Source organism: Hyaena hyaena, unplaced genomic scaffold (assembly GCF_003009895.1).
Source record: "Hyaena hyaena isolate Hyena2069 unplaced genomic scaffold, ASM300989v1 scaffold_8, whole genome shotgun sequence".
NCBI classification, from domain to species: Eukaryota; Metazoa; Chordata; class Mammalia; order Carnivora; family Hyaenidae; genus Hyaena; species Hyaena hyaena.
This window is the reverse complement of record NW_024080640.1, coordinates 5,731,335-5,758,926: the sequence shown is the minus strand read 5'-3', so window position 1 is coordinate 5,758,926 and position 27,592 is coordinate 5,731,335. Positions and strand designations below refer to the sequence as shown.

General features: G+C 38.4%; 1 protein-coding gene and 1 long non-coding RNA gene across 3 annotated transcripts in view; one reads left to right on the top strand and one right to left on the bottom strand.

Annotated features, from left to right (window-relative positions):
- Positions 1-27,592, top strand: part of CHCHD3 (coiled-coil-helix-coiled-coil-helix domain containing 3) — a 276,511-nt gene that overhangs the window by 101,251 nt on the left and 147,668 nt on the right. For both annotated transcript variants that reach the window (XM_039244019.1, XM_039244011.1), the window contains exon 4: positions 3,397-3,514. In XM_039244019.1, the coding sequence (XP_039099950.1) occupies positions 3,397-3,514 (118 nt within the window). The remainder of the gene's footprint in view (positions 1-3,396; positions 3,515-27,592) is intronic.
- On the bottom strand, positions 6,115-8,413 carry LOC120239629. Its single transcript, XR_005530479.1, has 3 exons — positions 8,332-8,413; positions 6,644-6,786; positions 6,115-6,164 (listed from the first exon to the last, which is right to left on the bottom strand). It is a non-coding gene; the product is annotated as an uncharacterized LOC120239629 (long non-coding RNA).

The window sequence follows — 27,592 nt, the reverse complement described above, 5'->3', positions numbered from 1 at the left end:
AACAAAGATGGAGAAGACAAAGCTATAATATAGTCATGGTGTATTTAGCAAACTTGGAGATTTTCTTCTTCTTTTCAGAATACTACTGCTTTCTCTGTATTCCTGATCCCATAGTGAGTACTGTGTACACTAGTGTGTACTGTGTACACTAGTACGGTGTTACTGTAACTAGTACTGTTGCTAGTACTACTACTTACTCTAACAGCGGTGAGTGCTTATTGTATTGCAGGCATCATGCTACGTGCTCTGTGTATATAGAACCCTATAAGATAGGTATTACACCAGTTCATTTTACTCATAAGAATAACAAGACCCAGAGAGGTTAGTTAACTCAAGCACTGACCCAGCTACTAAGTGCTAGAGCTTTGATCTGGACCCAGGATTCCCAACTCCAAAGTCTTTGCTTCTGTACCAAGTATTACAAACTGATAACCTTTGTTTTTATTATAACATTGAAGTTGCATACATGTTTTTGCTTTTTTAAAAATGTTTGTTTTGAGAGAGAGAGAGTGAGTGGTAGGAGGGGTAGAGAGAGAGAGAAGACAGAAAATCCCAAGCAAGTTCCATGCTGTCGGTGTGGAGCCCAATGCGGGGCTCTATCCCATGAACCATGAGATTCATGAGCAAAAGTCAAAGAGTTGGACGTTTAACTGACTAAGCCACCCAGGTGCCCTGAACATAGTAGTTTACTTCTTTTTCATTAACTTGTCACAAAACTTTGAAAGTTGAGCACCTTTTAACTCCATTTGTAGTTAAAATTGATATCATATGTGAGTAAACTAAATTTTAAAAAGTAGGTAGTTATTATTAAATACTACTTTAAAATATGATATGTCGCATGTGGTAGAAAATAGAAAATCTAGTTGTGTAGAATCCATTTTATGTTAATGAACTAATAATGTAATTTTTTACTAATAGTTGTGTGTATGTAAAGTCCCTAGCGCAGTGCTTGGCATACAGTAGGTGATCTATACGTGATGGTGATTTTTATTGTTTTTAGTTTTTGCTTGACTTGTAACATAGATAATATCTTTTATGTGCAGGTGATATGCCAGTAAACTGCTTTAAGTGCACTATTTTGTAATCTTATACGGTAACCTCAGCAGTAATCAGCACAGTAGCCTTATGTGGACCGCTTTAGTTTTCATGTTCTTCTCCTTTTATAGGGTCTCCAGGATTTATGTGGGTGGAAGTATATTTTGGCAGTTGAGGGCTGTGGCTCTTGGTTTAGTAAGCATTAGAATCACCTGGAGGGCTTATTAAAAGGCCGTTTGTGAGACACTACCCCCACACTTTCTAATTCAGTAGATGTGGGTGGTGTCCGAGTATTTACATTTCTCACAATTTCCCACGGATGCTGCCACTGCTGCTCGTTTATGGAGACTTTTGGAACTGCTGCTCTACAGAAGTGACAAAACTTCTAATTATTGGTGTTCTTTCTTGATTATGCATGTCCACTGAGTTACTGTGTTGGTATCATTGATGTTGCTGACATCCCTGTGAAATAATATGGAGAAATTTGGTTTGTGTAAATGTAATTATACTTATTGTGTAAGGGAAAGTTCCTAATTTTTTTTAGTGTTTATCTTTTAAGTGAGAGAGAGAGAGAGCACAAGTAGGGGAAAGGGCAGAGAGAGAGGGAGACACAGGATCCAAAGCAGGCTCCAGGTTCTGAGCTGACAGAGCCCGAGGCGAGGCTTGAACCCACAAACTGTGAGCTCATGACCTGAGCCAAAGTTGGACACTTAACCAACTGAGCCACCCAGGCATCCCTTAAGGAAAAGTTTCTAGAGGTTACTTTTGTATTAGAGTATTTCAAAGTGCAGGTTTTAATGTGTTTCTATTATTCATCTTTATGCAAAACCTAAAAACACAAAGGTTTAGTTTTTAGGAATATATTTTACAAGGTAATTTCTAATTATATTTTTAATTATAATTGATTATAATCAAGTTTGGTTATAATTGATTTCTGAGAATTTCAGAGTATCTGGATGATGTGGCAATTTAAAAATAGTAGCAAAGACTTTTCTTTAGTTCTTTTCAAGAATCATTTTAAAACTGAAACTTGATAGACTAGTATTGAATTCAATTTGGTGCTCACATCATTCCCACTTACAAAGTAGATTTCACTCAGAATTTCACTTATACCAACATAACAATTTTACCTTTTCTTTTTAAAGCAGCGCTTTTACCTTTAGGGATATGATGGTATAGAGGGGTTATTCTCTCAAAGAAGAAAAGGCAATCAGAAAGTCTTTGTCCATGAGATTAGACTGAAATATACTCTCATTCAGTGATTACTGAATACCTTTATGTGCCAGGCATCATGGTGAAAATAGGTACCAAAGTAATTTATCTCTTTCATGCACAGTGAAGGGTTTTAGTGGATGGTAACTTAATATGATGTAATTGTGTGATGAGGTTACTGATAAACCCAGTGCTGTTGGATGCTTCATTATCACAATCAGTATTCTGTACAGATCTTGGAGGGTGAAGTTCTGCTTTCTTATTTTGCTAGACTGTGTCCACAGTTGTTACATTTAGTTTGGAGCTCAGGGACAAACTGAAGTCCTTCCAGAAGTGAGGACCCCTGCTGTTGAAAGGTCTGGCCATTTTTGCATATGAGGATCCTTGGAAAATGGGAGTAATTCATCTGGAGGGAAGACATCTTATGTTTTTAGTTCCCTGCTATAATGTAAGATCCATGAGGACAGGGACCCATCCATCTTGTTCAGCACAGTGTCATCAGTGCTTCAGTCCATGGCTGGTGCGTATTCAACAAACAGTTGAATGAGTTTTGACGGAAGATGATGGTTACTTTCAAATATTTGTCTTATAGATGGCCTGTTAATTAGACTTACTGCTTATTTCTCCAGAGGACAAAGGAGACACCAGGGGTGGAATTTTTAGGTGGGCACATTTCAGTTTTACATAGGAAGAACTTTGTAAAACTAGTTTAATAGTCCTATCAATAAACTTTTTCAGTGATTTGAATTCTGCTATTTTAAATGCTTGGGTAGAGGCTACATGGGAGCTTATTAGAAGATATACCCACTTTAAAAAAAATACTTATTTTTGAGAGAGAGAGCGAGAGAGTGTGAGTGGGGGAGGGGCAGAGAGAGATGGAGACATAGAATCTGAAGCAGGCTCTGGGCTCTGAGCTATCTGCACAGAGCCCGGCATGGGTCTCAAACCCACGAACCATGAGATCATGACCTGAGCTGAAGTTGGATGCATAACCAACTGAGCCACCCAGGTGCCCCAGAAAATATACTCGCTTTTAATAAATTATAGGCCAAAGTGATTTTTGGCTCTTTTTCTTTTTATTTAAGTATTTTGTTAACTCAGAACCAGTAAAATAATTTTTCCTAAGTTAGTCCTTTCTTGTCTTTTCAGACTTAAGCAAAGCAAAGAACTGGACCGGGAGAGAGCGCTTGCCAATGAGCAGTTAACCAGAGCTATTCTTCGAGAAAGGATATCAAGCGAAGAAGAACGAGCCAAGGCAAAGCACCTGGTGAGTATTAAAGATTTAGTAGAAATGTCTTGTCTACAAGGAAATCTCTGATGTTTGGGAAAAGCTAGGTACTTCTGGCCAACTTTTAGTGTTGACAAAATGCATGTTTTCTTTGCTTAGATTTTTGTTTATTTATTTTGTTTTGTTTGTTTTTGCCTTTTGCAAGTTGTTGACAGTTTGTTAATATTAACCTTGAAGGACTTTTTCTTAAAAAGGCAGGTAACTTAAGAATTATTGCAGTAATGCTCAACACCAAGACACTGGCACATGCATCTTCCCTGAAGGGGTATTGCTTGTTTTCTCTCCCTGCCTTCCCCTCCCCCCCTCCCCCTTGATTTTGATTTCATTTTATTTGAAACCTCTGGGGCAAGCAGCCTATCTTGTTTCTCTCCCTGCTTGCAACCACCAGATGTTAGTCTGGGAAGTCTCCAGCAAAGGTGAGTAAGGTTTGATCAATCACTTTCTGGGCTTTAGAAAGGGAAAAATGCAGAGCAAAGGCTTTGGGGAACGATGCTTTGAAAGAAAAGGGATACTTTTTTTAAAGAAACATTTTAAAACAATTTAAAATGAAAGATTATATAAACATGTTTAAAAATGATTATTGATAGAAGGGGAAACTTAAAAGGTACCCATAAATCTGTGATTCTTATGTAACTGTGATTTACACTGGGGTGTATTTCCTCTGGACAATTTTTTTTAAAGAGAGGGGTTGCAGGGGAAGGGACAGAGAGAGAGGAAGAGAGAGAATCTTAAGCAGGTGTCACGCTCAGCACAGAGCCGGACACGGGGCTCGATCTTAAGAACCCTGAGATCATGACCTGAGCTGAAATCAAGTCAGACACTTAACCAACTGAACCACTCAGGCACCTGTGGACAATGTTTATTCTTAGATCTATTACGTACTTTAAGAATTTGTGTATATATAAGAATTTGTATAATGCTGTCTATAGCATTTAGCATCATGAATTTTTCTTATATCAGGGAATGTTCTTGTGAAATATACTTTTTAATGGTTAAATGATGTCCCATCTTCTTTGTGCAACATATCTTATCAAAGGATTTTCCATTGTTAGGAAAAAGTGGTACTGCTCTTGTTGAAGTCTGGGGTCCTGACAGCTTACTGCCCACTTCAGCCTTCCTAGAAACCAATGGGAGACTTCTTAGGACCATTAGTGTTCATTGGAGTACACTTGGGAAATCAATGGAGAAGTAAAATGAGACTATATATTGGAGAACTTTGGATGCAGAACTGAGGGGGATGTCTGTCGTTCGGCAGGCCATTGAGAACTGTTCAAAAACTCATAAGAAAAGGGTCACTTTATGTTCTCTTGTATTTTTTCCCTTGGTCCTTTCCTTGAGAGGTCACGTGCTATGACCACATACCAGTGAAGAAAATAAAAGGAAGCTGATGTGTAATGAATCCATTTCTCCAGGTCTGTGCTAAATGGGTAGACAGTGAAACCAGAACAGAAGTGATGGCCCGAGAAATAAATGTCCAGGGTCAGACTGTTTTGTATATCTTTCTTGATTCTGGGGTTATAGGGTATAGATAACAAATTATAGTATCTTCCAGATTTTGGCACCTATCATAATATTAGCCAAACAGAGCCCTCATAGCACTTAGGGACTAAAAGTAGAATTTATACAATAGAATTATAGTTGATCTGTCCTAGTTTGAGTGTTCTTAGACATTTGAGTGGTAGTTCATGGCCACAGCAACATGGCTGCCCACAGCAATTTAGCTACCTGATGACTCCCAACTTACCTACCAGGTAAACCCCCCTGTATTGTTGTTATTCATTTTAGAAGGCATGCATATTCACTGGATAAAGATCAGGAAGTCAATAGAAAAATACTAAGATCACTTAAATGACCACTGTCTAGAGATAATTACTGTTAATATTCTGGTTTATTATTTTTGTATTCCTTTCCACATTCCAGTAAGTCTATATATAAAACATATATATATATATGTATGTATTTTCCCAAACATAGGTGGTAGCATACATAGTCTCATATAACTCTTACAATAACCTGGACAGTAAAACAATTTAGACTATATGGTAAAGATTTTTCTGTATTAACAAATATGTATTTGTGTGATCACTTCCAAGGATTGATGGATGCATTTCACAGAATTTTCTTGTAATTATAGAAAATTTGGAAAATACACAAATTACTAGGGAACTATCTCATACTCATTAGGATGGCTGCTATCAAAAAAAGCTACAATAACAAGTATTGGCAAGGATTTTGAGGGAATGTAAAATGGTACAGCCACTATGGAAAACATTATGGCTGTTACTCCAGTAATTAAAAATAGGATTACCATATGATTCAGCCATCCCACTTCTGGGTATTTATCCAAAAGATTTGAAAGCAGGGTCTCAAAGAGATATTTGTACATAGCAACATTAATCACAATAGCAAAAAGTGGACACAGCCCACGTGTGTATCAGTAGAGGAATGCATAACCAAAGTGTGGTGTGTACTTACAGTGGCATGCTATTCAGCTTTAACAAGGAGGGAAATTCTGACCCAATGCAGCATAGATGAACCTTGAGGATATTATGGTGAGTGAAATAATCCAAGCACAAAAAGACAAATAATGCATGATCCCATGGAGATGAAGTGTCTAGAGGAGTCAAATCTATAGAGAGAAAGTGGAATGGTGGTTGTCCGGGGTTGTGGGGAGAGAGAAATGGAGCACTTTTCAATGGGTATGGAGTTCCAGTTTGGCAAGATGCAAACAGTTCTGGAGATTGATTGTGTAACAGTGTTAACGTACTTTTCCTGAACTCTTCACTTCTAAATGGTTAAGATGGCAAATTTTATGTTATGTGTGTTTTGCCACGAATAAAGATTAAAAACAAATTCTAAGGAAATAAACATTACTGCACTTGTAATATTTAGAGGGTATAAAGTTTCTTCTTTCTTTCCCCCCATACGTATACAGTCCAGCTTTCCAGATTCTACAGTCTAGCATCTTGTAAAATATGCGGTGTAGAACCCTGATTCTCAGCTGAGGAAGCCAGCATCTCCAGAGCCCATGATTCCCCTGAGAGCCACCTCAAGAATGTTAGCATATTTTTGCTATGAGTGCTGGGCCCCAATTGCTGCCATTCTTACCCCTAATATGTAAGACTCTTGGAGTGATGATCAAACACTGATTTTATTCCTCGTTATTTAGAATCCAGGTGTTGGAGCCAGTAAGAAAGTAAAGGTTGGGTTTCACACGTTTGAAGGAATTGGAAAGTTGTCTTTTAGGAGAACTAGGAAAAAAGAGACAAAACTGATGTGATGTTGGTCCTGTGACATAAAATGAACTCCTCCCCCAGTCCCCATTTACCTCCACCTGCTGACAGTTGACATTTAGTTTGCTATCTCTGTACATGGGAGTCCAGACTTCTCTTCCCACAATTGTAACAGCTAGCTTTACTGAAGCTCTTTTTAAGGGCAAAGGCACCGTAGTCCTGTTGTCGAAGTTTTGAAATCGGATCAGATCAGACTTTCCCTTTGGGAAGAATTGCTTTAACTGGAGAAGCTCTAAGTGCTGCTCTGGATCTGAGAAGCCCATCCTAGCCCCTTAGTCTCCTGTTCACTGGTACTGATCTCTTAGTTGGCTGATTTTTACCCAAAAGTTTTAGAGAGGCAGTTCACTGGAAATTTTACCCACATGAAAATCTTAAGTGAAATTCACATTAAAGGAAGGAATGTTTCCTATGTGCAGGAAAGCCCCTCCTAAAGAATGAAGATTAAATAAAAGGACAGCACCAGGCAACCTGTAAAGTTCAACTTGACATTAAGACTTTGTAATATATAAGACTAATATTTGCTGTGTCATTAGATCAAAAAAAAAAATTAAAGGAGGGAGTTATGTCTTTTTTAACTTTGCAGTTACATTTAATTTCTTTTTAAAATGTGAATTAAAATTTTGATTTACTCTTTTTTCTGTCATATTAAATTTTGGTAGCATAACATTAGTCATTTTTTGTTGTCACTACAGAACTATGTAGTATTTTCGTTTTTCTTTTCTTAAACTTCAAAAGGACCTGCAATTTACTTAAGGAAATATTCAAATACGTATACCTCTAATTATGAAATAGTGTCCTTCACCCATTCGACAGATGTTTTAGTGAGTGCTTACTGTATGAAAAACAGTGGGCTAGATACATACCAAGTATATATAAACGGAAAAGACAAAATCTTGTTCTTAAGAAATTTACAGTATAGTGTGGGAGACTGATACATTAAAAATAATGTTAAGTGCTAACTGTGTTATAGAGCCATGCTATTTACATTCTTGAGAGAATTCTCACTTTTGTGAAAGTAGGGACTTTGTTTTAACTCATTGCTATATGTGCATTCATTTGTTCAACGCACATTGAGTGCCTAATATATACCAATGCCTACCAAAGGGGAATTAGTCAGTTAATACTTATTGGTTGATTAAGTGAAGAATCGAATCTACTCAAGCCCTGAAATGGGAGAGGACGTAGGAAAGGATAGAAAAGACTTCTTAGGGAAGTGGTGTCTGAGCTGAGTCTTGGGGAATGAGCAGGGATCACACATGTGGTTGAGGAGTAGGAAGGTCTGGCGGATCTTCATACTGCAGGTGAAAGCATGGAGGTGTGGGGCCAGTGGTACCCTGAAAAGAGTTGCTGAGCAGAAAGTCCAGAGCAGGGGACGTTGGTGGTTGAGATAAGAGGTCGGCAGGGCTAAGATCATGAGTTCTGTGTGTGCAATCCAAGGAACCCTGCACTGTATACATATAAAGGGAGAAATGAAATGGTTAGGGGGCCATTTTGATATCTTACCCTAGTGAAGTGTGCAGGACAGAGTAGAGGAGGAAGTAAATGGAAATGGACAAGTTCCAAGTCTTCATTAATCCTGCAGACGGCCGATGGTGCTTGAATTTGGACAGTGCTAGTGGGGATGGAGAGAAAAGAGGACAAGCAAGAGATATTTAGGTGATAGTACTTAGAGGATTTTAGACTTGAAGAGTTGAAAGAAGTGGCAGGGATAACCCAAAGGGTTCTGTTATTAGAAACCCTCTTATTTTAAATGGAAAAAGTAGCTATCAATTAAAAACATTCTGGGTTAAGTGCATATTGTGCAGTGTGACTTCATTCTGGAATAGTGGAGGATTTCAGCCTCAGATACTGCACTAATTATTTTGTTTGACTCTAGAAGAGGTCCCTTTCCACGTTGCCCTCCTTCGCATATTTAATGAACACCTACTATGCGTTAGGCACTGTTAGTTGCTGGGAATGCAAAGATGAAATGCATTTGCTTACTTTTCCTTGAAGGGTCTCCTACTAGGTATAGGGTTTGTGGGAGGGTCATTCTTTGACTCTTCTTCTACTTACATCATGTTTCTTTGAATCTGTAAAACCTCGTAGTGTTTAGAAAAAATAACCCTAAAAAAAATAGGGTAGGTGAATGCATAAATTTAGTTTTTCTAAATTTAAGTGACTGTTTCACCAAAATGTCGCTTTTTATCCCCAGTTTCCTTTTTGTCTGAAATGCACCAGTGAAGCAATCAAGAAGAATTGATTAATTTTGTGCTGTGTGCTTTTCAGTTCTGTGTTTTGTTTGTGCTTCAAACTGTGACAGTTGAAATTTCATGGTCAAAGAGAAAAAGGTTTTGAAATTTGGGGTATGGAGGAAAATGACTAAATTAAAAGAAGTAGATAAGAATACCACCGCTGCCCAGACATAAATGAGGTTCTGCCCAAGGCCAAAGGATGCAGTTGGGGTTGTCACTTTGAAGTGATCAAAATGATCAGCATGGCTCTTGCTCAAAAATTCTCTCTAAAAGAACAGTAAGGCTGATCACTCGGAGCCTTTAGTATTATTAAGGTGAAACAGGTGAGTCACGTTGCTGTGTCATAGCAGCTTTCCTGGGTTCTTGGGCACTTAAATATACTTAAAAAAAAACCTTGGAGTTTTTTGGGTGCAATTTAGTGCTTTGATTATAATCTCTATTAATATGTTCCCTCTGGTTGTATATACTCTGTGCTGGTTTTCTTGCAAAAGATGCCAAGCCCCAAATGTTTTGACATGCATGGAGTATTAATTTGCTTTCAATGCCAAAAATGAAGTTAATGATTTTGAGCCTTTGCTTTTGACGATGATTTAAATGTAGAATTTCTACTTCATGTTTGAGGGGTCTAAGCCATGTCGGTATAAGATATTTTCCTCAGCGTTATTGGTAAGGATGGGACTGGGGATCCATCTACAAGTCCCAGTTACTCTCTTAACAGGAAGTTTAAGGGGCATTATCCCTCAAGACTGGTGGAGCTGAGGTGCACTGCACTCATTCGCCTCCTATGTGTTTGGAATCAGCAGGCCATTATCGTTGCCAGGACAAAGCTTTCGGATGCCACCTCTCTTTGTTCTTTGTTACCATACAGTCTTTACTTACTGTGTGTAAAGCAGCATTATTATTGTCAGCGGGAGTGCACAGAGCCCTGTGAAGAGATTGTTAGTGAAATATCCCGTGGAAAGGGAGGGCAGCTTCAGGTGTGTTTATTTGCTCCTGCGGTGGAAAAGGAGAAACATGTTTTGTCTCAGATTGCCAGCCTAGCCTTAGGTTAAGAGCCCAGAGAAAGAATAGGACTGTTAGTACAGATTTCACCATTAACTTACATACTGAAAGCTTAACCAGATGAACGTATTTCTCAGATGTACATAGTCAGACTGCGTCCTCATCCAGCTTTACAGGAATACCTGGGATCTCAACATTACCAAATAGCCTCAGAGAAGCACGATCTCATGCTCAGCACATACCGCGCGGCCTGGAGCAGAGAACGGCTGCGCACTCTTCTGGCAGTGGATATTAAATCTCACTGTCAGGGATGGCGAGACTGTCCAGTGAACACAAAGTACAGGTGACCGCAGTTTGATGTGTTGCTTTTGTTCAAGGAACTATCTGTGTGACCTTGTTGACAAAGTGATTAGTGAAGAAATAGCACAGTTGAGAATACCACTATTGATGTTCTTGGTGACAACTAGTTGTATTAAAAGACCTCTGTGAGAAGCAGCTCTGCTTAGAATGGGCTGTCATATTTCCATTCGAAATGCACTGGAAAAAAATGCATCAAGTTGCTTACAAACTGGTTGGCTCGGGGCAACTCTTGTCCAGTGGTATCCTAGGTGGTTGCCCTGTCATAAATAGCTTATTGACGTTCCATCAGTTGGGTCATTATGGGTGTCAAGGTGAGGGATGGAGAGCACTGAGCAAAAATCCATAGGTAACTAAGGTGCAAAGGGCTGGTTATAATTCCGTCTCTTTATAATGACCTGGCATTTATGGTTAACTTATTTGCTTCACTGCCTGGTCTGAAATGAACTGTCATTAGGGCCTTGGAATTTTATCGAACTGACATCATAATCCTGCTGAAGAGGCTAAGAAATATGGCCCTCAGTATTAGTTTTAACCTTTAACAAATTAAAAGTTTAGCGTAAGTATAATGAACTCTGTCAGTCCTTTCAAATTCCAAGTAAGAGTTTTGCATGTTATGTTGTGAATGAGACTGTAAGGCAAACGTGCTCTTTTTGTTCACCAGCAATCTTTTCGGTTTGTCTTTGAGGCTGCCTGTTCTGATGTCAGCTTTGGAGAATTGCTTTTCAACCCATTGTGCGCGGACCTGTGACTCTGTGAATTCAGCAGTGAATTGAATAGCAATGATGTTTACCCTGTGACATACTGTGTGCAATGACATCTGCTTCATTTTTGAGTTTTGGACATTAAATTTTTCACAATGTTGGGCATTCTTGAACAGCTCTGTATTTATTTCTTTTATGTATCCCTGATTTTATTGCTTAGATATGATTCCTAAATGGGACTGAGTTATGTTCCAAGTTTCTTGATGTTAAACTACGCCCTGCTTTTGGGGGTGGGAGGATTTATTTTCACATAGCCTGGGGTTATTCCGTTAACCAGAAAGACATTCCGCATTTTGTTCCAAGGTGACTCTCTCCACTCTTTTCTTTACTAACTGTATTTTAAGGATGACTTCTCCTGAAAATACCGAGGGGCAGAGTTACCAAATGAAGTAAGGCCTCCATTCTCCAGAGAGCGGGAATCTGTTTACAAACCTGCAGTATTTATTACATACCTCATTTAGCCCATTCATCATTTTAATAGAAAAATGAGTCATTTTAGATGATTCTGAAATAATTCGAGGTAAGCTACATAGCCCTGGGCAGAATATGATTTACTCAGACAGCACCAAGCTATTTTCAAAAAAATGTAATGGAATGATCAGCACCAATAATTCATGATTACTTGTGGCAAACTCATCACATGTTTTCATTGTCATAGAAATTTGTTGATGAGATTAAAAGTTTAGAGGAGTTTTCTAGCTAACTTCTCCTCATTCGCTCATCTTTTATGATAAATGACTACAAAGTTACATACTTTGTGTTTAAATATCCTCTGCCTGTTTAAAACACTGACTATAAATTTAATTCTAGATTGTGTTTAGTATTCTCTTGATAAGACAGACCACCGTTGTATCTCAGGACTAGTTTTATTGGAGATTACAGACCTATTTGTATACATTTTCTGCTTATGCACTAAATATTACTTCTTTTAATGTTTTTTTATCCTGATTCTGAGAAGCACAGCTAGCTGAACACCTGAAACCAAGCTCCAAATCCAAAAGGTTTGGAAACCCACAGAATGTTTCTAGATAGTGCTGTATCCCTCATGAGTTATGTTGATAACGAGCATCACAACGAAAATAGTTGATAAACTTGTTTTTAGCGCTCTTCATTTAACCAACAGTTTCCATGTCCATTGTCTTATTTGGTATTAATAATTGGTTGGGATGGATGGGACTCCTCTCATTCCTGTTACAGATGATAAAAGGACTGTCTTCAAAGAGACTGTCAACTTAAAGGTGGCACAGGGAGTGAGCTGCAGATTAGGTCCCCACTGCCTAGGTGACCTTAGTTGGGACATACGTTAGCAAATTTGATTGAATTTTTAACCTGTAGTTGTTGGTACCAACTATATTTGAAAGAGTAAGGGGACTTTTACGGTTAGGTGAATGGACAAAGGAGAAATTCTTGGAGGCATAAATTTAAAAAGCACCAGAACATCATGTATATGATGAGTACGTGCAGGAAGTAAAAATACCACAGCACGATAGGCATACTATACTCATGGAGAAGGAACATGGAGGCAGGCAGCCCTAGCCACTCTAGCAGGCCTTGTGTGGTATTGCTTAATGAAATATATTCATTATTGTAACACTACCAGAGATTAAGAATAATCTGTTTAAGGACAAGGAATGGAGTAATGCATATTAGAACTAAAGTTTCCTTCTAAATTATTTTGAATTGTAAAGTTTTGGCCAGTCAAGTTGTAAATTTCAGTATTCCAAAAAAAAAAAATCTCACCTGTGAATGTTAACATTGCAAAGGATACTGGTTAATAAGAATGTTATTGTATCTTTTCATAAAAACATTTTCAAGTGTACTTATTAAAAAAAAACATTTGCTCTGATCTGTTGTATTTTGAGAGAGGTGATTGATATGGATAGAAAAGGACCTGGTTTGTAGCAATTATCCATTTTCTTACCCTCAGAAGAACAGGAGTATATAAAGGCAGAAAGTTTCCTTTTTTATGTGCAAGGTAAACTCTTTGCAGGGGAGATAAGAGATGAATTGATTGTTTTTCTACTTTGGACAATAAAGATGTGTTAATGTAGCAGCTTTCTTATTGAGAATAGAGCTAGGCTTGCTGCAGATTATTTTTTTGGATGTTTATTTATTTACTTTGGGAGAGAGACAGAGAGAGAGAGCACACATGAACGGGAAAGTGACAGACAGAGAGGGAGAGAGAATCCCAAGCAGGCTCCGTGCTGTCAGAGCAGAGCCTGACTTGGGGCCTGAACCCACAAACTGTGAGATCATGACCTGAGCTGAAATCATGGGTTGGAAGTACAACTGACTGGGGCCACCCAGGTGTCCCTGGATTATTTTTAAGATTAAATGTAATATATTCACAGTGTCCACTTTACTTATGCAGTAGATGCAGTCAATTTTATGTTTTGTGTTTTTACTTAACTTTATGAGAAATTTAAAGTGAAGATATCCCACAGGGTTTTCTTGTAAAAGTCAGACTCTGAATAGAGTTGAAAAAAAACTGTGTCATTGACCATTTAGGAGATTTGTAAAATTAAAAAAAAAGAGAAAGGAAACAAACTGGGGTTGTAGTTATATAACTGTTAATGCATTTTTCAACTGCATTAATGATGCCAATAATATTTCTTGTTCACAGCAGGTTAATTAATGTAATAGAAAAATTAGTCTTTTTCCTAAAAATAGGCTCTTTCCTCACAGCTCTGGTAGAAGGACAGGAAAGAGCTAGTAACTGAATTTTACTGTGTGTTTAAAAATTAAAACCTGAATATAAACGGGGCTAGACGATGTACTTGCAGGTAGGTGTGTATACTTTCTGTTACACAGTGTAAAGGTATTTTGTAGACCCTACAAGAAATTTTAATTTCAAAATTAGTTTCTTAAATTTTTTATTTTGAATTTTTAGATTTCAGAAATTTCATAAGAACAAAGAACTTTACTCAGATCCATCTAGCACACATGCTTTATCATTCTGTCTCTTTCTACGTGTGCCCATGAGTGCATGCCCACACACATACACACTCTTTCTCTGAACCATTTAGATGGGTTGCATACATCATGCCAGTTTGCCTCTTAACACTTCTGACCTTCAAAAATTAATGTGTTTCTTGGGGTGCCTGAGTGGCTCAGTTGGTTAAGCGTCCGAATTTTCTCCAGTCATTATCTTGCTGTTCATGGGTTTGTACCCCATGTTGGGCTCTGTGCTGACAGCTCAGAGCCTGGAGCCTGCTTCAGATTCTGTGTCTTTCTCTCTTTCTGTCCCCTCCCTTCCCCTGCCTCGCTTTGCTTTGTCTCTCTCTCTCTCTCTCTCAAAAATAAATCAACATAAAAAAATAATGAAAAATTATGTGTTGTTTCTTACATAACCAAGTACAGTTGTCAAAATCAGGACATTTAGCAATAGTGCAGTAGTTTAATGTTTAAATTTTTTTTAAATGTTTATTCATTTTTTAGAGACGATAGAGAGCTACAGAGTGCAAGCAGGAGTGGGGGCAGAGAGAGAGGGAGACACAGTCCAAAGCAGGTTCTAGGCTCTGAGCTGTCAGCACAGAGCCCAAGGCAGGACTCAAACTCACATACTGTGAGATCATGACCTGAGCTGAAGTAGGGTGTTTAACCAAATGAGCCACCCAGGCGCCCCTGCAATAGTTTAATCTTTAATCCAGATTCCAATAATGTTCATAGTAGTGTTTCTTCTTGGAACAGGATACATTCCAGGATCATATATTGCATTTTGTTGTCATATCTTAAGACATTTTAAGCATGATTTACAAACAGCAGGATCAACATGAATACTGTGTTAATTTCAATATATGAATTCTTGCTGTTATTGTTAGAGCTTTACAAAGATGGAGGTAGAATGCACAGAAAATGATAGGTGAGGGATTTTATTTAGACATATAGATTAATATTCTATGTTGTGGGTAAAGATTCAATTGTTTGGGGTATTTTCTTTTCATGAACCAAAATGAAAACAACTTAAATGCTTTCACCAGTGTCTGTATTGATTTTGTGTCTTTGAAATGTAGCAGGCATCCAAGTTGTATCATTAAAAACTGTTAGAGAGTAAACTCTTATTTTTCTACAGAGTTTTTTGAACAAATAATTTTATCTGGAATAGCCTTCTCTCTGTCCTCCCTTCAACTCCCCCAAGAACTGCTTCAAGTAATTTTAGGTAAATTGCTTTTTTTCTTTGTGCCCTTTGTTTCTATCTGTTTAAAATGAGGACAAGATCGTTAATGCACTTTTCTTTCAAGTCTTTTACCTTAATGAATAAATATATAAATACAGGAGTTCTAAGAGAATGCAAAGTTCTGTATACTTATAAATTGACTTTTTATAAAGTAATTTTGCTTTATGAATAAGTTACCAATTCCAAGAGTCACATCTATTTTAATTTTCTTTAGCTATTAAAAAAAAAACCCATTTTAAAAAAGAAAAATAGTTAAAGTTGAAAGCCTCTGTTTTCTTGGTTAAATTGGATTTTGGTAATTGAAAACTTAACTCTGATTAGTAGAAGTGGTTTAGTCATAGGCAGGGGTGTAAATGCTGTTAGCAGTCACTGAAGTGAAAGGGTCAATGGGTGGCTGGGTGGCTCAGTTGGTTAAGTGTCAAGACTCTTGGTTTTGGCTCAGGTCTTGTTCTTAGGGTTGTGAGATTGAGCCCTGCATCTGGTTTGCGTTGACAGCGGAGAGCTCGATGTGGGGTTCCAACTCACGAACTGCGAGACCATGACCGGAGCCTAAGCAGATGCTCATACTCAACCCACTGAGCCACCCCTGCATCCCTAAAGATTCACCTTTTTAAATGCTTGCTGTATTTTCCACTTATTTCCCACTTATGTCTTCAACTCACTAAGAATCGTTTGCTCATTTTCTAGTATGAGCGTTATATCTCTACCTTGTCTATTTGTGGCATAATTTTTCTTTCCCACCCCTTCCCCCCCTTTCCATGTTATCTCTACAACGTCTCCATCATTCTCTGTTATGCACAGGTGACAGGAGACTGTATTGATGCTTCAGAACTTTTTTAACTCCTTGTAGAACTCAGTATATTGTAAAGAAGTTCTCTGAATTCTAACCCTGAAGGCATCAAAAAGAACAAGATCTAAATACCATCCTCCTTTAGAATGCAGCATATTTTAACCATGCATCTCCATCTTGTAGATCACCATTTCCAAGATAGATGTATAACTGTACATATGCCTGCATGTGTATTATACTATTGCTTCCCCCACCCTCTCTTCCCTTCTCCTCTCTTTATATATACTTCATATATATATTTCATATACACACTTTTATATATATATATATATATATATTTTTCTTCTTCTTCTTCTGAGCCTTGGGAACATGTACACTGGGCGTGTGGAGTGCCACAACAAAGGCGGGCTCGTGAAGTTGTCAGGTTTTGTCCTTGTAAATGACATGGTACAAATGCATGTGGTGGATTAAAACATGTTCACCTGACAGAAGTCTTTTACTTGAAGTGAAAAAGCCTCCCGTCACTTCCAGTTGCAGCAAAGGTTGCTGCTGTAAGAGTGACTTGCCAAGCCTGTGAGTTTCTTCAGCTCTCTTCTGGAGATATGTTTGTTACTTGATTCTCAGCTTTGAATTGGTTATAATCTTGTCTTGGCATGCTCTGTTTCCAGAACATCAGTTTTCATGTTTCTTTGGCTTTTTCTCAAGGTTTATAAAGGGGTGGGGTTAGCTTTTTGTGTGGCAAGTAGCAAGGCCTGTTTGAGTTCCCTAATCAATAATTGTAAAATAACCAGAAATTGATCTGTGCCAGCTGTAAATCCATCCATGCATTTCTATTAATGTCTGTCATCCTAGAGGAGCTGTACAAAAGACATTTCTGTCCCCATATCCCTGAAAATGGGACACAACAAAGTAACAGCCAACTGTGCATCAGGGAATGTTCTTATGTTGGCCGCAGTTTGCTTCAAGTCTTCGGGAGCTTTTCTTCTGCTTTGTAGTGTATAATTGCAAGAGATTGGAAAGGTTTTGTAGTGTGAGCCTAACTTAATTTGGGGCTTAGAGCTTCATCCTGTATGTAGGTGGAATAATGATGTGATTTGATGCTACTGCGAGGTTATATGTCTCCAAAATATCCTTTTTCATTGATTTGGCATGGCCTTACCCTCTTCTCTATTTTTCTCTATTTCCCTCTTTCTCCAGATAGAAGTAAGGAGGAAAATGTGGGGGTGTTTACTTTGGCAAGACTACCTACCATTAATATGCACATGTGATGCCTGGGAAAAAGGATGGTAGTTGATATCTGGGGTAGGGGCACCATGATGAGGTGTTAGTTTGTCAGATCACGACTTTGTCCCTCTGGAGAGCTTATAAAGCCTAAAGTTTCTAAGCATGGGGTGCTTTCATTTTGGGAGGTCTTTTCTGTGCTTAAAGACTGCAGTTCAGTAACTTAGAAATCAAGGAGGAACAGTTAGTTGTCTTATAATAAAGTTCAAAACATATTCCGAATGACTGTAATGTAAGACTTGCTTGTCACTGATGGAATATGTTAACATGTCTAAAGAAAGAATGTGTCAGTTTTTTTTTTTTTCAGTCTTCAAAATAAAGTTTCAAAAGATCATTTAATATCACGGGACATGTTTACAATATGATGTTTAATATAATACAAGTCAGCATGCTCCTTATAACCTGTATCTACGCAGACAACTTGCTATTGGATATTTTCTTTTTAACTTTTTCTGTTTTTAAAACACTTCTGTGTTTATCTGTTTCTCTGAATTGAATAAGTATTTACTATATACAGTTAAAAAAAGACTTCTTCAGTCATTAATTGCTTTTAAGAGTTCTATAAATAGAAGGAAAGAGAAGACTCAAAAAGATAAGAAGAGCTACCTCCTTCCCACCCCAGCCCTGGTCTGCAGTTGTCTGGTGCTGGTGGATGCCTGTCTTTTGTCGAGATGCTTCCAGTAAGCTGTTGTAGCAACATGCCAGCACACTTCCAGGTTGGACAGCTTATTGAGTAACTTTCCAGTTGCCACATAGATGGCCTGCAGAAAGAGCATGCATTGGATGGAGCTCTCATATACCTGTTGTTTTTGGCAGATGTAGTTCTTACTTTAAAGCAGTAATTTGGCCTTTTAGTTGATTTGTAAGTCTGTAAACTTCTGAGGCTGTCAGCAAACTGGGCTTCGAAATGTGCAATAGTTAAGTTCACCCAAATAATTAGTTCCTCACCCGGGGCCTTCTGACAGGTATCCTGATGCTGTTCCATGTGCCAAGTGGGCTTTTCTTCTTCAGCACTTCACTGAAGAAAGGAAATTGAGAGATGTACTCTGCAAGGCATGCCCTTGATGTGAGAGCCTCATCAATTCAGAGCTGCAGCCCACTGTACGGTTTTGCCCGCAACCTGCTGTAGGGGGCTCTAGTTCCTTCCTTTCCCCTGCCTTAGTGGCTGGTCAGCCTTGGTGTAGATTGAGGCAAAATTGTCTTGCATGATCACTGTACTTCTTGTTACAACTTAAAGAAACTATAGAAATCATCCTACCTAACCTGGAATTTGTGAAGAAAGAGGCCGAGGGCTCTTAGGGATAAAGTGACAATGAGATCAGTTTCCCCTATCTCTAGTTTCCCTGTCTGGGATGTTTTTCATCTTCATTAGTGGTGGTTTCCAGGTAGGCTGTGAAGATTGCAGGATAGAGAGTAAGTACAGGGTAGATCACTCTTCAATAGAGTTATGGGAATGCACGTTTATCTTTGTATAACCTCCTCTATCCTTTATTTTGTTTATTTAAAAAATTATTTTATTTATTAATTTTGAGAGAGAGCGAGAGTGAGGATGTGTGTGTGAGTCATGGAGGGACAGGGTAAGAGAGAGAGAATCCCTAGCACGAACTGAGCTGTCAGTGCAGAGCTGGATGTGGGGCTCGATCTCACAAACTGTGAGAACATGACCTAAGCTGAAATCAAGAGCTAGATGCTTAGCTACCTGAGCCCTCAGGAGCCCCTGTCTCTCCTCCTTACTTGGTGGTTTTCTCAGCGGCCATTTGCCTACTTCCTCATTTAAAAGATACAAGTAGCTGGGCAAAGATTAATAGAATTTCCTAGACTATGAAACTGGTACCTCATGCCCTAATCACTCTTAAATAATGGGGGAAAGGTTCATGTTATTTGTCAATTATCTGGTTTTCTCAGCGGCCATTTGCCTACTTCCTCATTTAAAAGATATAAGTAGCTGGGCAAAGATTAATAGAATTTCCTAGACTATGAAACTGGTACCTTATGCCCTAATCACTCTTAAATAATGGGGGAAAGGTTCATGTTATTTGTCACTTATCTTCAAGGTCACCATTATGACAACTGAGTAAATGTCACTGGTTTCTGTCTGTTTTACCTTGAAACAAAGAGGCAGAAATATGGTAATTGAATAATAATCATTGATAGACCTCATTCTATGATTATAATGATACCATTGTCCTCATGTAGAATTTTGATAAAGCTCTTATAATTTAAAACACTTGCCTATCATAGACAATGCTCATGTGTTGATCAAGAGTGAATGTATCTCATATGTAGATCTGTCTGTAGGTATGTGTGTTACGTATGCATTTCTCTTCATTCAAGAATTATTTTTTGAGAGCCTACTATGTGCTTGCCACTGTAATTTGTATGCTGGGGATATATCAAAACATACAAATAAGAGGAATCCCTTCCCCAATGGACTTTACATGTTCTGTAAATGATTGGTATATATTATGCTTAATGCTGATGCCTGAACTAATTGCAGATTAGGGAAAGAGAGGAGTTAACTCTAAAGGAATAAAAATAGTTAACTCAATATTTCATGCTCTAATTCAGTCTCTTCATCGTGTGTGTGTGTGTGTGTGTGTGTGTGTGTGTGTATCACATGCATGCCTGATACCTTATGTCTACAGAGTGCTTTGTAATTATTCAGGGCATTTTTACAGTTATGTTTGAGTTTGAATAATTTTGATAATTGGGCCAGATGACATTGTCTTTGAAAACATTTTTAAAAACTGCATCATACTTAAAATACCTAGAAATAAATTTAACCAAAGAGGTGAAAGACTTGTACTCTGGAAACAAAAACATGGATGAAAAAAATTGAAGATGGCATAAATGGAAAGATAGTCCATGATCATGGATTGGAAGAACAAATATTGTTAAAATGTCTATACTACCCAAAGCAATGTACAGATTTAATGCAATCCATATCAAAATAACAACAGCATTTTTCACAGAACTAGAAACAACAATCCTAAAATTTGTATGGAACCACAAAATAGGCCAAATAGCCAAAACAATCTGAAAAAGAAAAAGCTGGAGGCATCACAATTCCAGACTTCAAGTTATATTAGAAAGATGTAGTCATAAAAACAGTATGGTACTGGCACAAAAATAGACATATTAGATCAGTGGAACAGAAAAGAAAGCCCAGAAATCAACCCACAATTACATGGTCAATTAATCTTTAATGGAGGAGGTGAGAATACACAATGAGAGGAAGACAGTCTCTTCAACAAATGGTGCTGGGAAAACTGGACAGCTACATGCAAAAGAATGAAACTGGATCACTTTCTTAAACCATACACGAAAATGAACTCAAAATGGATTATAGACCTAAAGGTGAGACCTGAAACCATAAAAATCCTGGAAGAGAACACAGGCATTAATTTCTCTGACTTTAGCTGTAACAACATCTGTCTAGATATGTCTCCTGAGGCAAGGGGAAGAAAAGCAAAAATAAATGTTTGGGACTACATCAAAATAAAAAGCTTCTGCACAGCAAAGGAAACAACCAACCAAACTAAAAGACAACTTACTGAATGGGATAAGGTATTTGCAAATGACATATCTGATGAAGGGTAAATATCCAAAATATGTAATCAACTTACACCACTCAACACGAAAACAATGCAAGTAAGAAATGGACTGAAGGCCTGAATAGACATTTCTCCGAAGAAGACATCCAGATGGCCAACAGACACAGGAAAAGATGCTTAACATTACTCATCATCAAGGAAATGCAAGTCAAAACCACAGTAAGATATCCCCTCACATCTGTAAGAATGGCTAAAATGAAAAATTCAAGAAACAGGTGTTGTCAAAGATGTAGAGAAAAAAAGAACCCTCGTGCACTGTTGATGGGAATGCAAACTGATGCAGCTATTGTGGAAAACAGATGGAGGTTTCTCAAAAAATTAAAAATAGAACTACCCTATAGTTCAGTAATCTCACTTCTGTATTTATTTATATATATGCTTTATATATATGTATATTTATATTTACTTCTATATATGCCACAAAAAAGAATGAAATTGTGCCATGTTACAACATGGATGGATCTAGAGAGTGTAATGCTAGCTAAATAAGTCAGAGAAAGACAAATACTTTGATTTCACTCATGTGGAATTTAAGAAATAAAACAAATGAAAGAGAAAAAAAGAGGGGAGGGGACAAACCAAAAATAGACTCTTAACTATAGGTTACAGAGGTGAGGGATGGGTGAAAGAGGTGAAGGAGGCTAAGAGTACACTTACGGCAATGAGCACTGAGTAATGTATCACTAGAGCACACACCTAAATCAAATGTAGCACTGTCTGTATGTTAACTACACTAGAATTAAAAAAAAATAATAAAAGCAAAAAACTGCACCACACTATATAAACATATGGGCTTAATGCTAAGTGTGTATTAGGGATGTGTCAGTGTGTGTGGGTATGTCCTAGTTGATTTGATTTTTAGGCATTTGGTGCATGCAGTTGTGGGCTGGCGAGTCAAGAACCTTCAGGGCAGAGGGGAGACCAGAGACCCAGGGGAGGGTTGCTGTGGTCGTGTGGAGGCAGAAACCCTTCTTCCCCGGGGGACCTCATTCTTTGCTCTGAAGGGCTGCTGCTAGCCTTATGTCCTTTCTGGGCAGGACCTCATGGACTGTTGAGAGCTCTGCTTGGTACGCAGTTGGGCCTGCAGGTGAGAGCTCCTCCTGTCTCTGAGCATGGCACAGTCCCTGTTTTGGGGGAATGCAAAAGGTGGCACAGGGGAGAGCTAAGGTGGCATCACCTTGGCACTGTCATTTGCTTTCACTTTTCACCCATTTCTCAGCAATGGGTCCCTGAATGTTGCCTCACGATAACCTCTGACCCTGTCTCTGCAGATGTTGCATGCCCCACTTCCTTCAGTTGAATCGCAACCTGTAATGATTAACCGGTGGGTTTTGCGTACCTCCTCTGTGTAGGTGCTGTGTCAGGAGCTGGGGGAACACAGATTGAGCATGATCCTTGCTCTCAGGATACTTCAAGTAGCCATAATAGGGACTGCCATTTACAAAGTAAGGTAGTTCAACGAGCAAGTGTTCCAGAAGCAGACAGCAGATGTGCCCTGCTTCTTGCACCCTCCTCAGGCTCGTCCCTCTGCCTGCAGTGTCGTCCTCTGCTTTCCTACCCACCTCTGAGCCCCTTGTTTAAATTTTGCCTTGCATTTCAACGCACAACATAAATACTTCTTTTATAAAGCCTTCCTGATTTCCTAATTCAGAAATGATTCATGATCTTTCTGTATTTCTAAAACCTTTTGTTCATAGCTCTTTTATTACTAGAGCAACTTTATAATTTATCATCTAAACAGAAAAAACGGAAGGAGGCACCATTAATTCATTAGTACAGTACACTTGAACTGGGACATCCCAGGGAGACCAGAATGTGTCTCCCTACTCATGACCTTTACTCCCAGTTTGAGAAAGTAGAATGTCAGTTCCACTGTAGAGGGGGAAAGGCTGTGCCCTTTATGCTTCCATTTTCACACAGGGTTTTACACTCCGTAGGAGCCCAGTTATGCTCGCTGAATGGAGTTTCTCCTGTCCACAATAGGTATCCGTAGCTGAGCCCTGTTGGAACCTCCCGCCCAGGTAGCTATCAGAAGGAAATCAACCTGAATAGGCAGTTGGGCCAGGGAAAGTCACCTGTGAAGGGGCTCCTTTGTGTTGTTCAGTAGTCCAAATCTTTGTTATAATGGCAATTCAAGCCCATTCTGGGCTGCTGTGGTCAGTGAAATGATGGGTCTGTTCTGTTAGGTGGAGCATGACCATGGGTGATCCTCCGGGGTTCATTTATCTAAGAGGACATAGGAACCTAGCTGGAGGTGAGGGAGGGCACTACCCCTGAGGCCAGTAGGTGACAGGGCCCTGCTCCTACATGCTGTGGTTGGTATCTTCAGAGTCTTCATTAAACTTGAACATCTCGTGGCAGTATATTAAACTCAAAGCACTTGAGAAGGTTATAATCACTTAGTAAGTTTGCTAAAAGTCACGTAGAGTAGAAGACTCTATAAGGTTCTTTTATAGACTAGGTGTCACTGTCAAATTTCCTTGATGAAGTATCCAGATGACATTAATTCATGGACTTTTACATATAAATGAAACACTTGCTGTTTAAACAGTCCTTTTCACTGGGCACACTAGGTAGCTGTTGTTATTAGTAATTCAGATATTAAATATAATTTTGAATTTATTACCATGTGGTTCTAGAATAATCAAATAATGGACACATTGACTTCTACTTTATAGATGGCTGTAAGATAAGACCTCTTTAGAACATTTCAAAGGTCTCTAGAAGTTCAGTATTTTACTGTCACTTCCCCCGTTATCATTATTCTTGAGTGCCTGGGGGCAACTCCCATGAAAAGGGAGACACTTAGAATATCTCTGCAGGTAATGAGCATTTGGTTTTACTCCAGTCTATAATTTGGACTTCAGAGGCAAATTGTGAGTACAAACTTTTGAGCTTAGGATGTTATACACCTTTTGTCAAACACCTTTGCGCAGCAGACACTATATGGTGTGAGCTTATTGTATTCTCTGTGAAAGTGAACTTCTCATCCATCCATTAAGGGCTGTCTTGAGTGCTTTCCCTTTCTGTAGTTAAAAACCTCTCAGGCTTGGTATTACCTTCCTGGACAGGATTGTTTATTGTTTAATTCTTTACTACACTTCCTGCCCTTTACTTAACTCTTGTAAAATCTGTAGCTGACTTTTAAAGCTGTGAATTTTCTGCCAACCGCTTTTTCTCTATAATTTGTGTATGGAGGTACAGGAAGAAGCGCTGTGACTCTAGGATTCCTAAGCCTGGCTGGTCACCGGCTTCCCCTGTCAAGGTAGTAAACATAAATGCCCGAGTGGACTGGGGGTTACAGGCTGGGACATGAGCAAGTGCATTTTTATAACACAGGATTTTAAATGTCCAGCCTTCATTGTGAACAACTGATGGAGGAGAGAAACAAGGCCCTCTCCTTCTCTTGTTGGTGCCTCGTGACCCTGTGGTTGGACAGGCTTTTGTGTAAGCTGAACAAGGCTGTTCATTGGGTGCACCAAGGCCTGGGCGCCCGTATACATTTTCAAGCGTCTTCCATGTAATGCGACTGTGGCAGCTATATTAAACATGTTATACAGTAGTCATACTATTCATATTTTTGTAGAGATTTAAAGAAACTATCCCTTCCTACCTCTTTTCCCTCCCTGTTTCACATCACTTCATTCGTATTTGGTCCTTGAGAAAAGAGCACTGGCCTTAAAGACAGAAGGCCTGGCCTTTGGGCGCTTCAGCCAGTGAGCCTGAGATACTGAGTCAGTCTCCTTGCTTGTAGCTCTCAGTTTCCTCTCTTCCAAAAGCAGTGTGGTATTTTCATTATAGCCTTCTTGGTAGGATCCAGTGAGTCAGCATGCATGTAGTCACTTTGTAAAACGCACTGATTTACTTCTTGATTCCCACAGTGGCTGGGTCAGTGTTTCCTCTCAAAATGGGTAATGGACAAATATTCTTAACAGGTTGTGACAGAAGGTTCTCAGAGTAATGATGTGTTGTTTCCACCCCTTAATTCTTCTCTTCTTCCCCGCTTTCCCCCCACACCTCCCTGTGAGGCTTGCAGTTCCACACCTTGACTCCTTCTTGGGACATAGGATATGTTTTGCCTGTAGTGGGTATTTAGTGTTGGAGACTCAGCAGTTAGTAAGCACATGGAACTTTCTCCTTGGTCTTTTTAATGGTTTAATTCTAATCACATTGTTAAAGCAATATTTCAGTACTTCTGATTTTCCTAATTATCATGCAGACAAACAGTGGGGATCATGACATTAGAATAAGTGAGTGGCTTATGATTTTTGCCTCAGAAAGAGAAACTCTTGCTGTTTTTCTCCCCCCTTGAGCAACGCAGCAGTAATAAATGAGCAAGTCCAGAGTACTTTATGATAGATAGCTAATGGTGCTGTGCCTCAGCCAACAGGCCTGTTTCCACAGCATCTGTCACAATTCAGAGTCATTAGCATACCTTTAATGGTTTCTTTTCAAAATAATTTCTACTAGGGCATTTAGAATGCATCAAGGAAAAATATTGAGTTGTAGAGATGAGGAATTTTAAATGTAGACAAATGGTTTTCATTCTCTCAGATGTAATTTTGATAAAATTGAGAAACCACATAGCAACATATTATACAGTGTAACGCAATTGACAGCATTTAATGTACTATCTGGGAATTATTTTTTCAGGCATTGGAAAATAGTATATTAAGAAAACAAAATTTTAAATAAAAATCTTAAAAAATTGTGGGTTTACTTAGCCCCCTTACTCCCACAGTAGGCCTTCTGGTCTGTGTTTGGATGGCCGTTTGGTGGTCTTTGACCTTTTTTCTCATCTTATAAGATGAGAAATGTTTTGTTGGTTGTGTGTCATTTTAACATAATACTGGTAAATATTAGCCTTGTTATTTATTTAGTTGTGAGGGGGAAATCTTCAGAGAAGCAGATTAAGCCATCTTATTCCTGAAATGCCAAATGCAGGTGAGAGAAGATCTTTATTAGATTTTTAAATATGAATGCATTTACAATGATGTGTTTTTTTTAAACAAATGACTTTCTTTACTTTTTAAAAATGAAAGCGACTTTGTACTTTAGCATATACACATAGCATCCTTATATTTGCGAAGGATCTTATTTTTTTGGATCCATTTATAAATTTTTTTTTCCATACTTAATGTCTAGAACAGCACTTTGAAGTAGGCCAAGCATATACTATCCCACTTTTAAAGGAAAAATTGAGACCCACCAGGAGGAACTCAGATATGGCCACGTCTGTGCAGGTGACAATTAGAAGGGCCAGGGCTTCTGAATTGCATCTGTCTTTTAATTCCTTTTATTGAATATTGTTTTAATTCTTCTTTGCTCCTCTGGGGTAATTTTTGTAGCCTCACCTACTATACTGAATTTTGCAACCTTTTGGGGAGACCATGTTGTTTCTGTATCCATTTCTTGGTCTTTTAAATCAAAGAATTTGATTTTTTAAAAATTATTTTTATGTTTATTTATTTTTGAAGGAGAGAGAGTGGAAGACACATAATCAGAAGCAGTCTCCAGGGGCTATCAGCACCGAGCCCAACGCGGGGCTCGAACTCAAAATCTATGACATCATAACCTGAGCCAAAGTTGGACGCCCAACCGACTGAGCCACCCAGGCACCCCAAGAATTTGGTTTTCGGGGGTCTTAAGACTTTTTTGAACTACTCTAAGATACGAGTTTTTAAAATTTTATTTGAAATATTAATACTCTTTGAGGTCATTTGTTTATTGTTCTAGATTTTTTTTTAATGAGACTTCTTAAAATTTAAAGTATTTTGAATGAACTGGGAAAAGGTATTATCCATTTGTGGAAGATATCATATACATTTTTGCATTCTGCAGCAATTATCATTATACTACATAGGCAAATAAATATAGGCTTACTAAAAGATGGAACTTGCAATTTTAAATTTTCTATTAGTATATGTTTATGGTTAGTCTTCATCCATAGAGTCTAAGAAAGCACATTTTCATGTTTTTGTTCCACATAATGGGATAGTGTCAGGGGCAGAAGATATATCCCTTCTCTATTAGGATGGGTCCTGAAAGGTACAGATATTACTTTGGTCATAACTTAATTACTAGTCCCCACCACCATCAAAGGAAGCTAGGAAATACCCACCCTCCCATTCCCCATAATAGCCAAACAAAACATCAGAGGCCCAATTATGGATAAAGGTGAGATGGATATTTTGAGGAGTTATCAGTCTGCCAAAATTGCAAGGTCTTCAAGACTGGTATTTGAGCTTTGTGATGTGAAGCCAATTTAAAAAGTATTTAGGTATTTAACATTCCTTGACAACTCCTTTGCGATTATAAATCATATTGACTTTTTGATTACATATATTCTTTTGAAAACAGCAAATACTATTATTTTCCTAGACATTATAGTGATAAAAAGTTGTCAGTAAAATCTAGACTCTTTAAAGAAATTTTGAAAAGGGGTGATGGACCAAATGGAATTCTAATTACTTGATTTCAGCACACTTCTCTTTCATTTGAGTCTTTGAAGGGAAAAGTGAAAAGCAACATTCTTGAAAAATTCT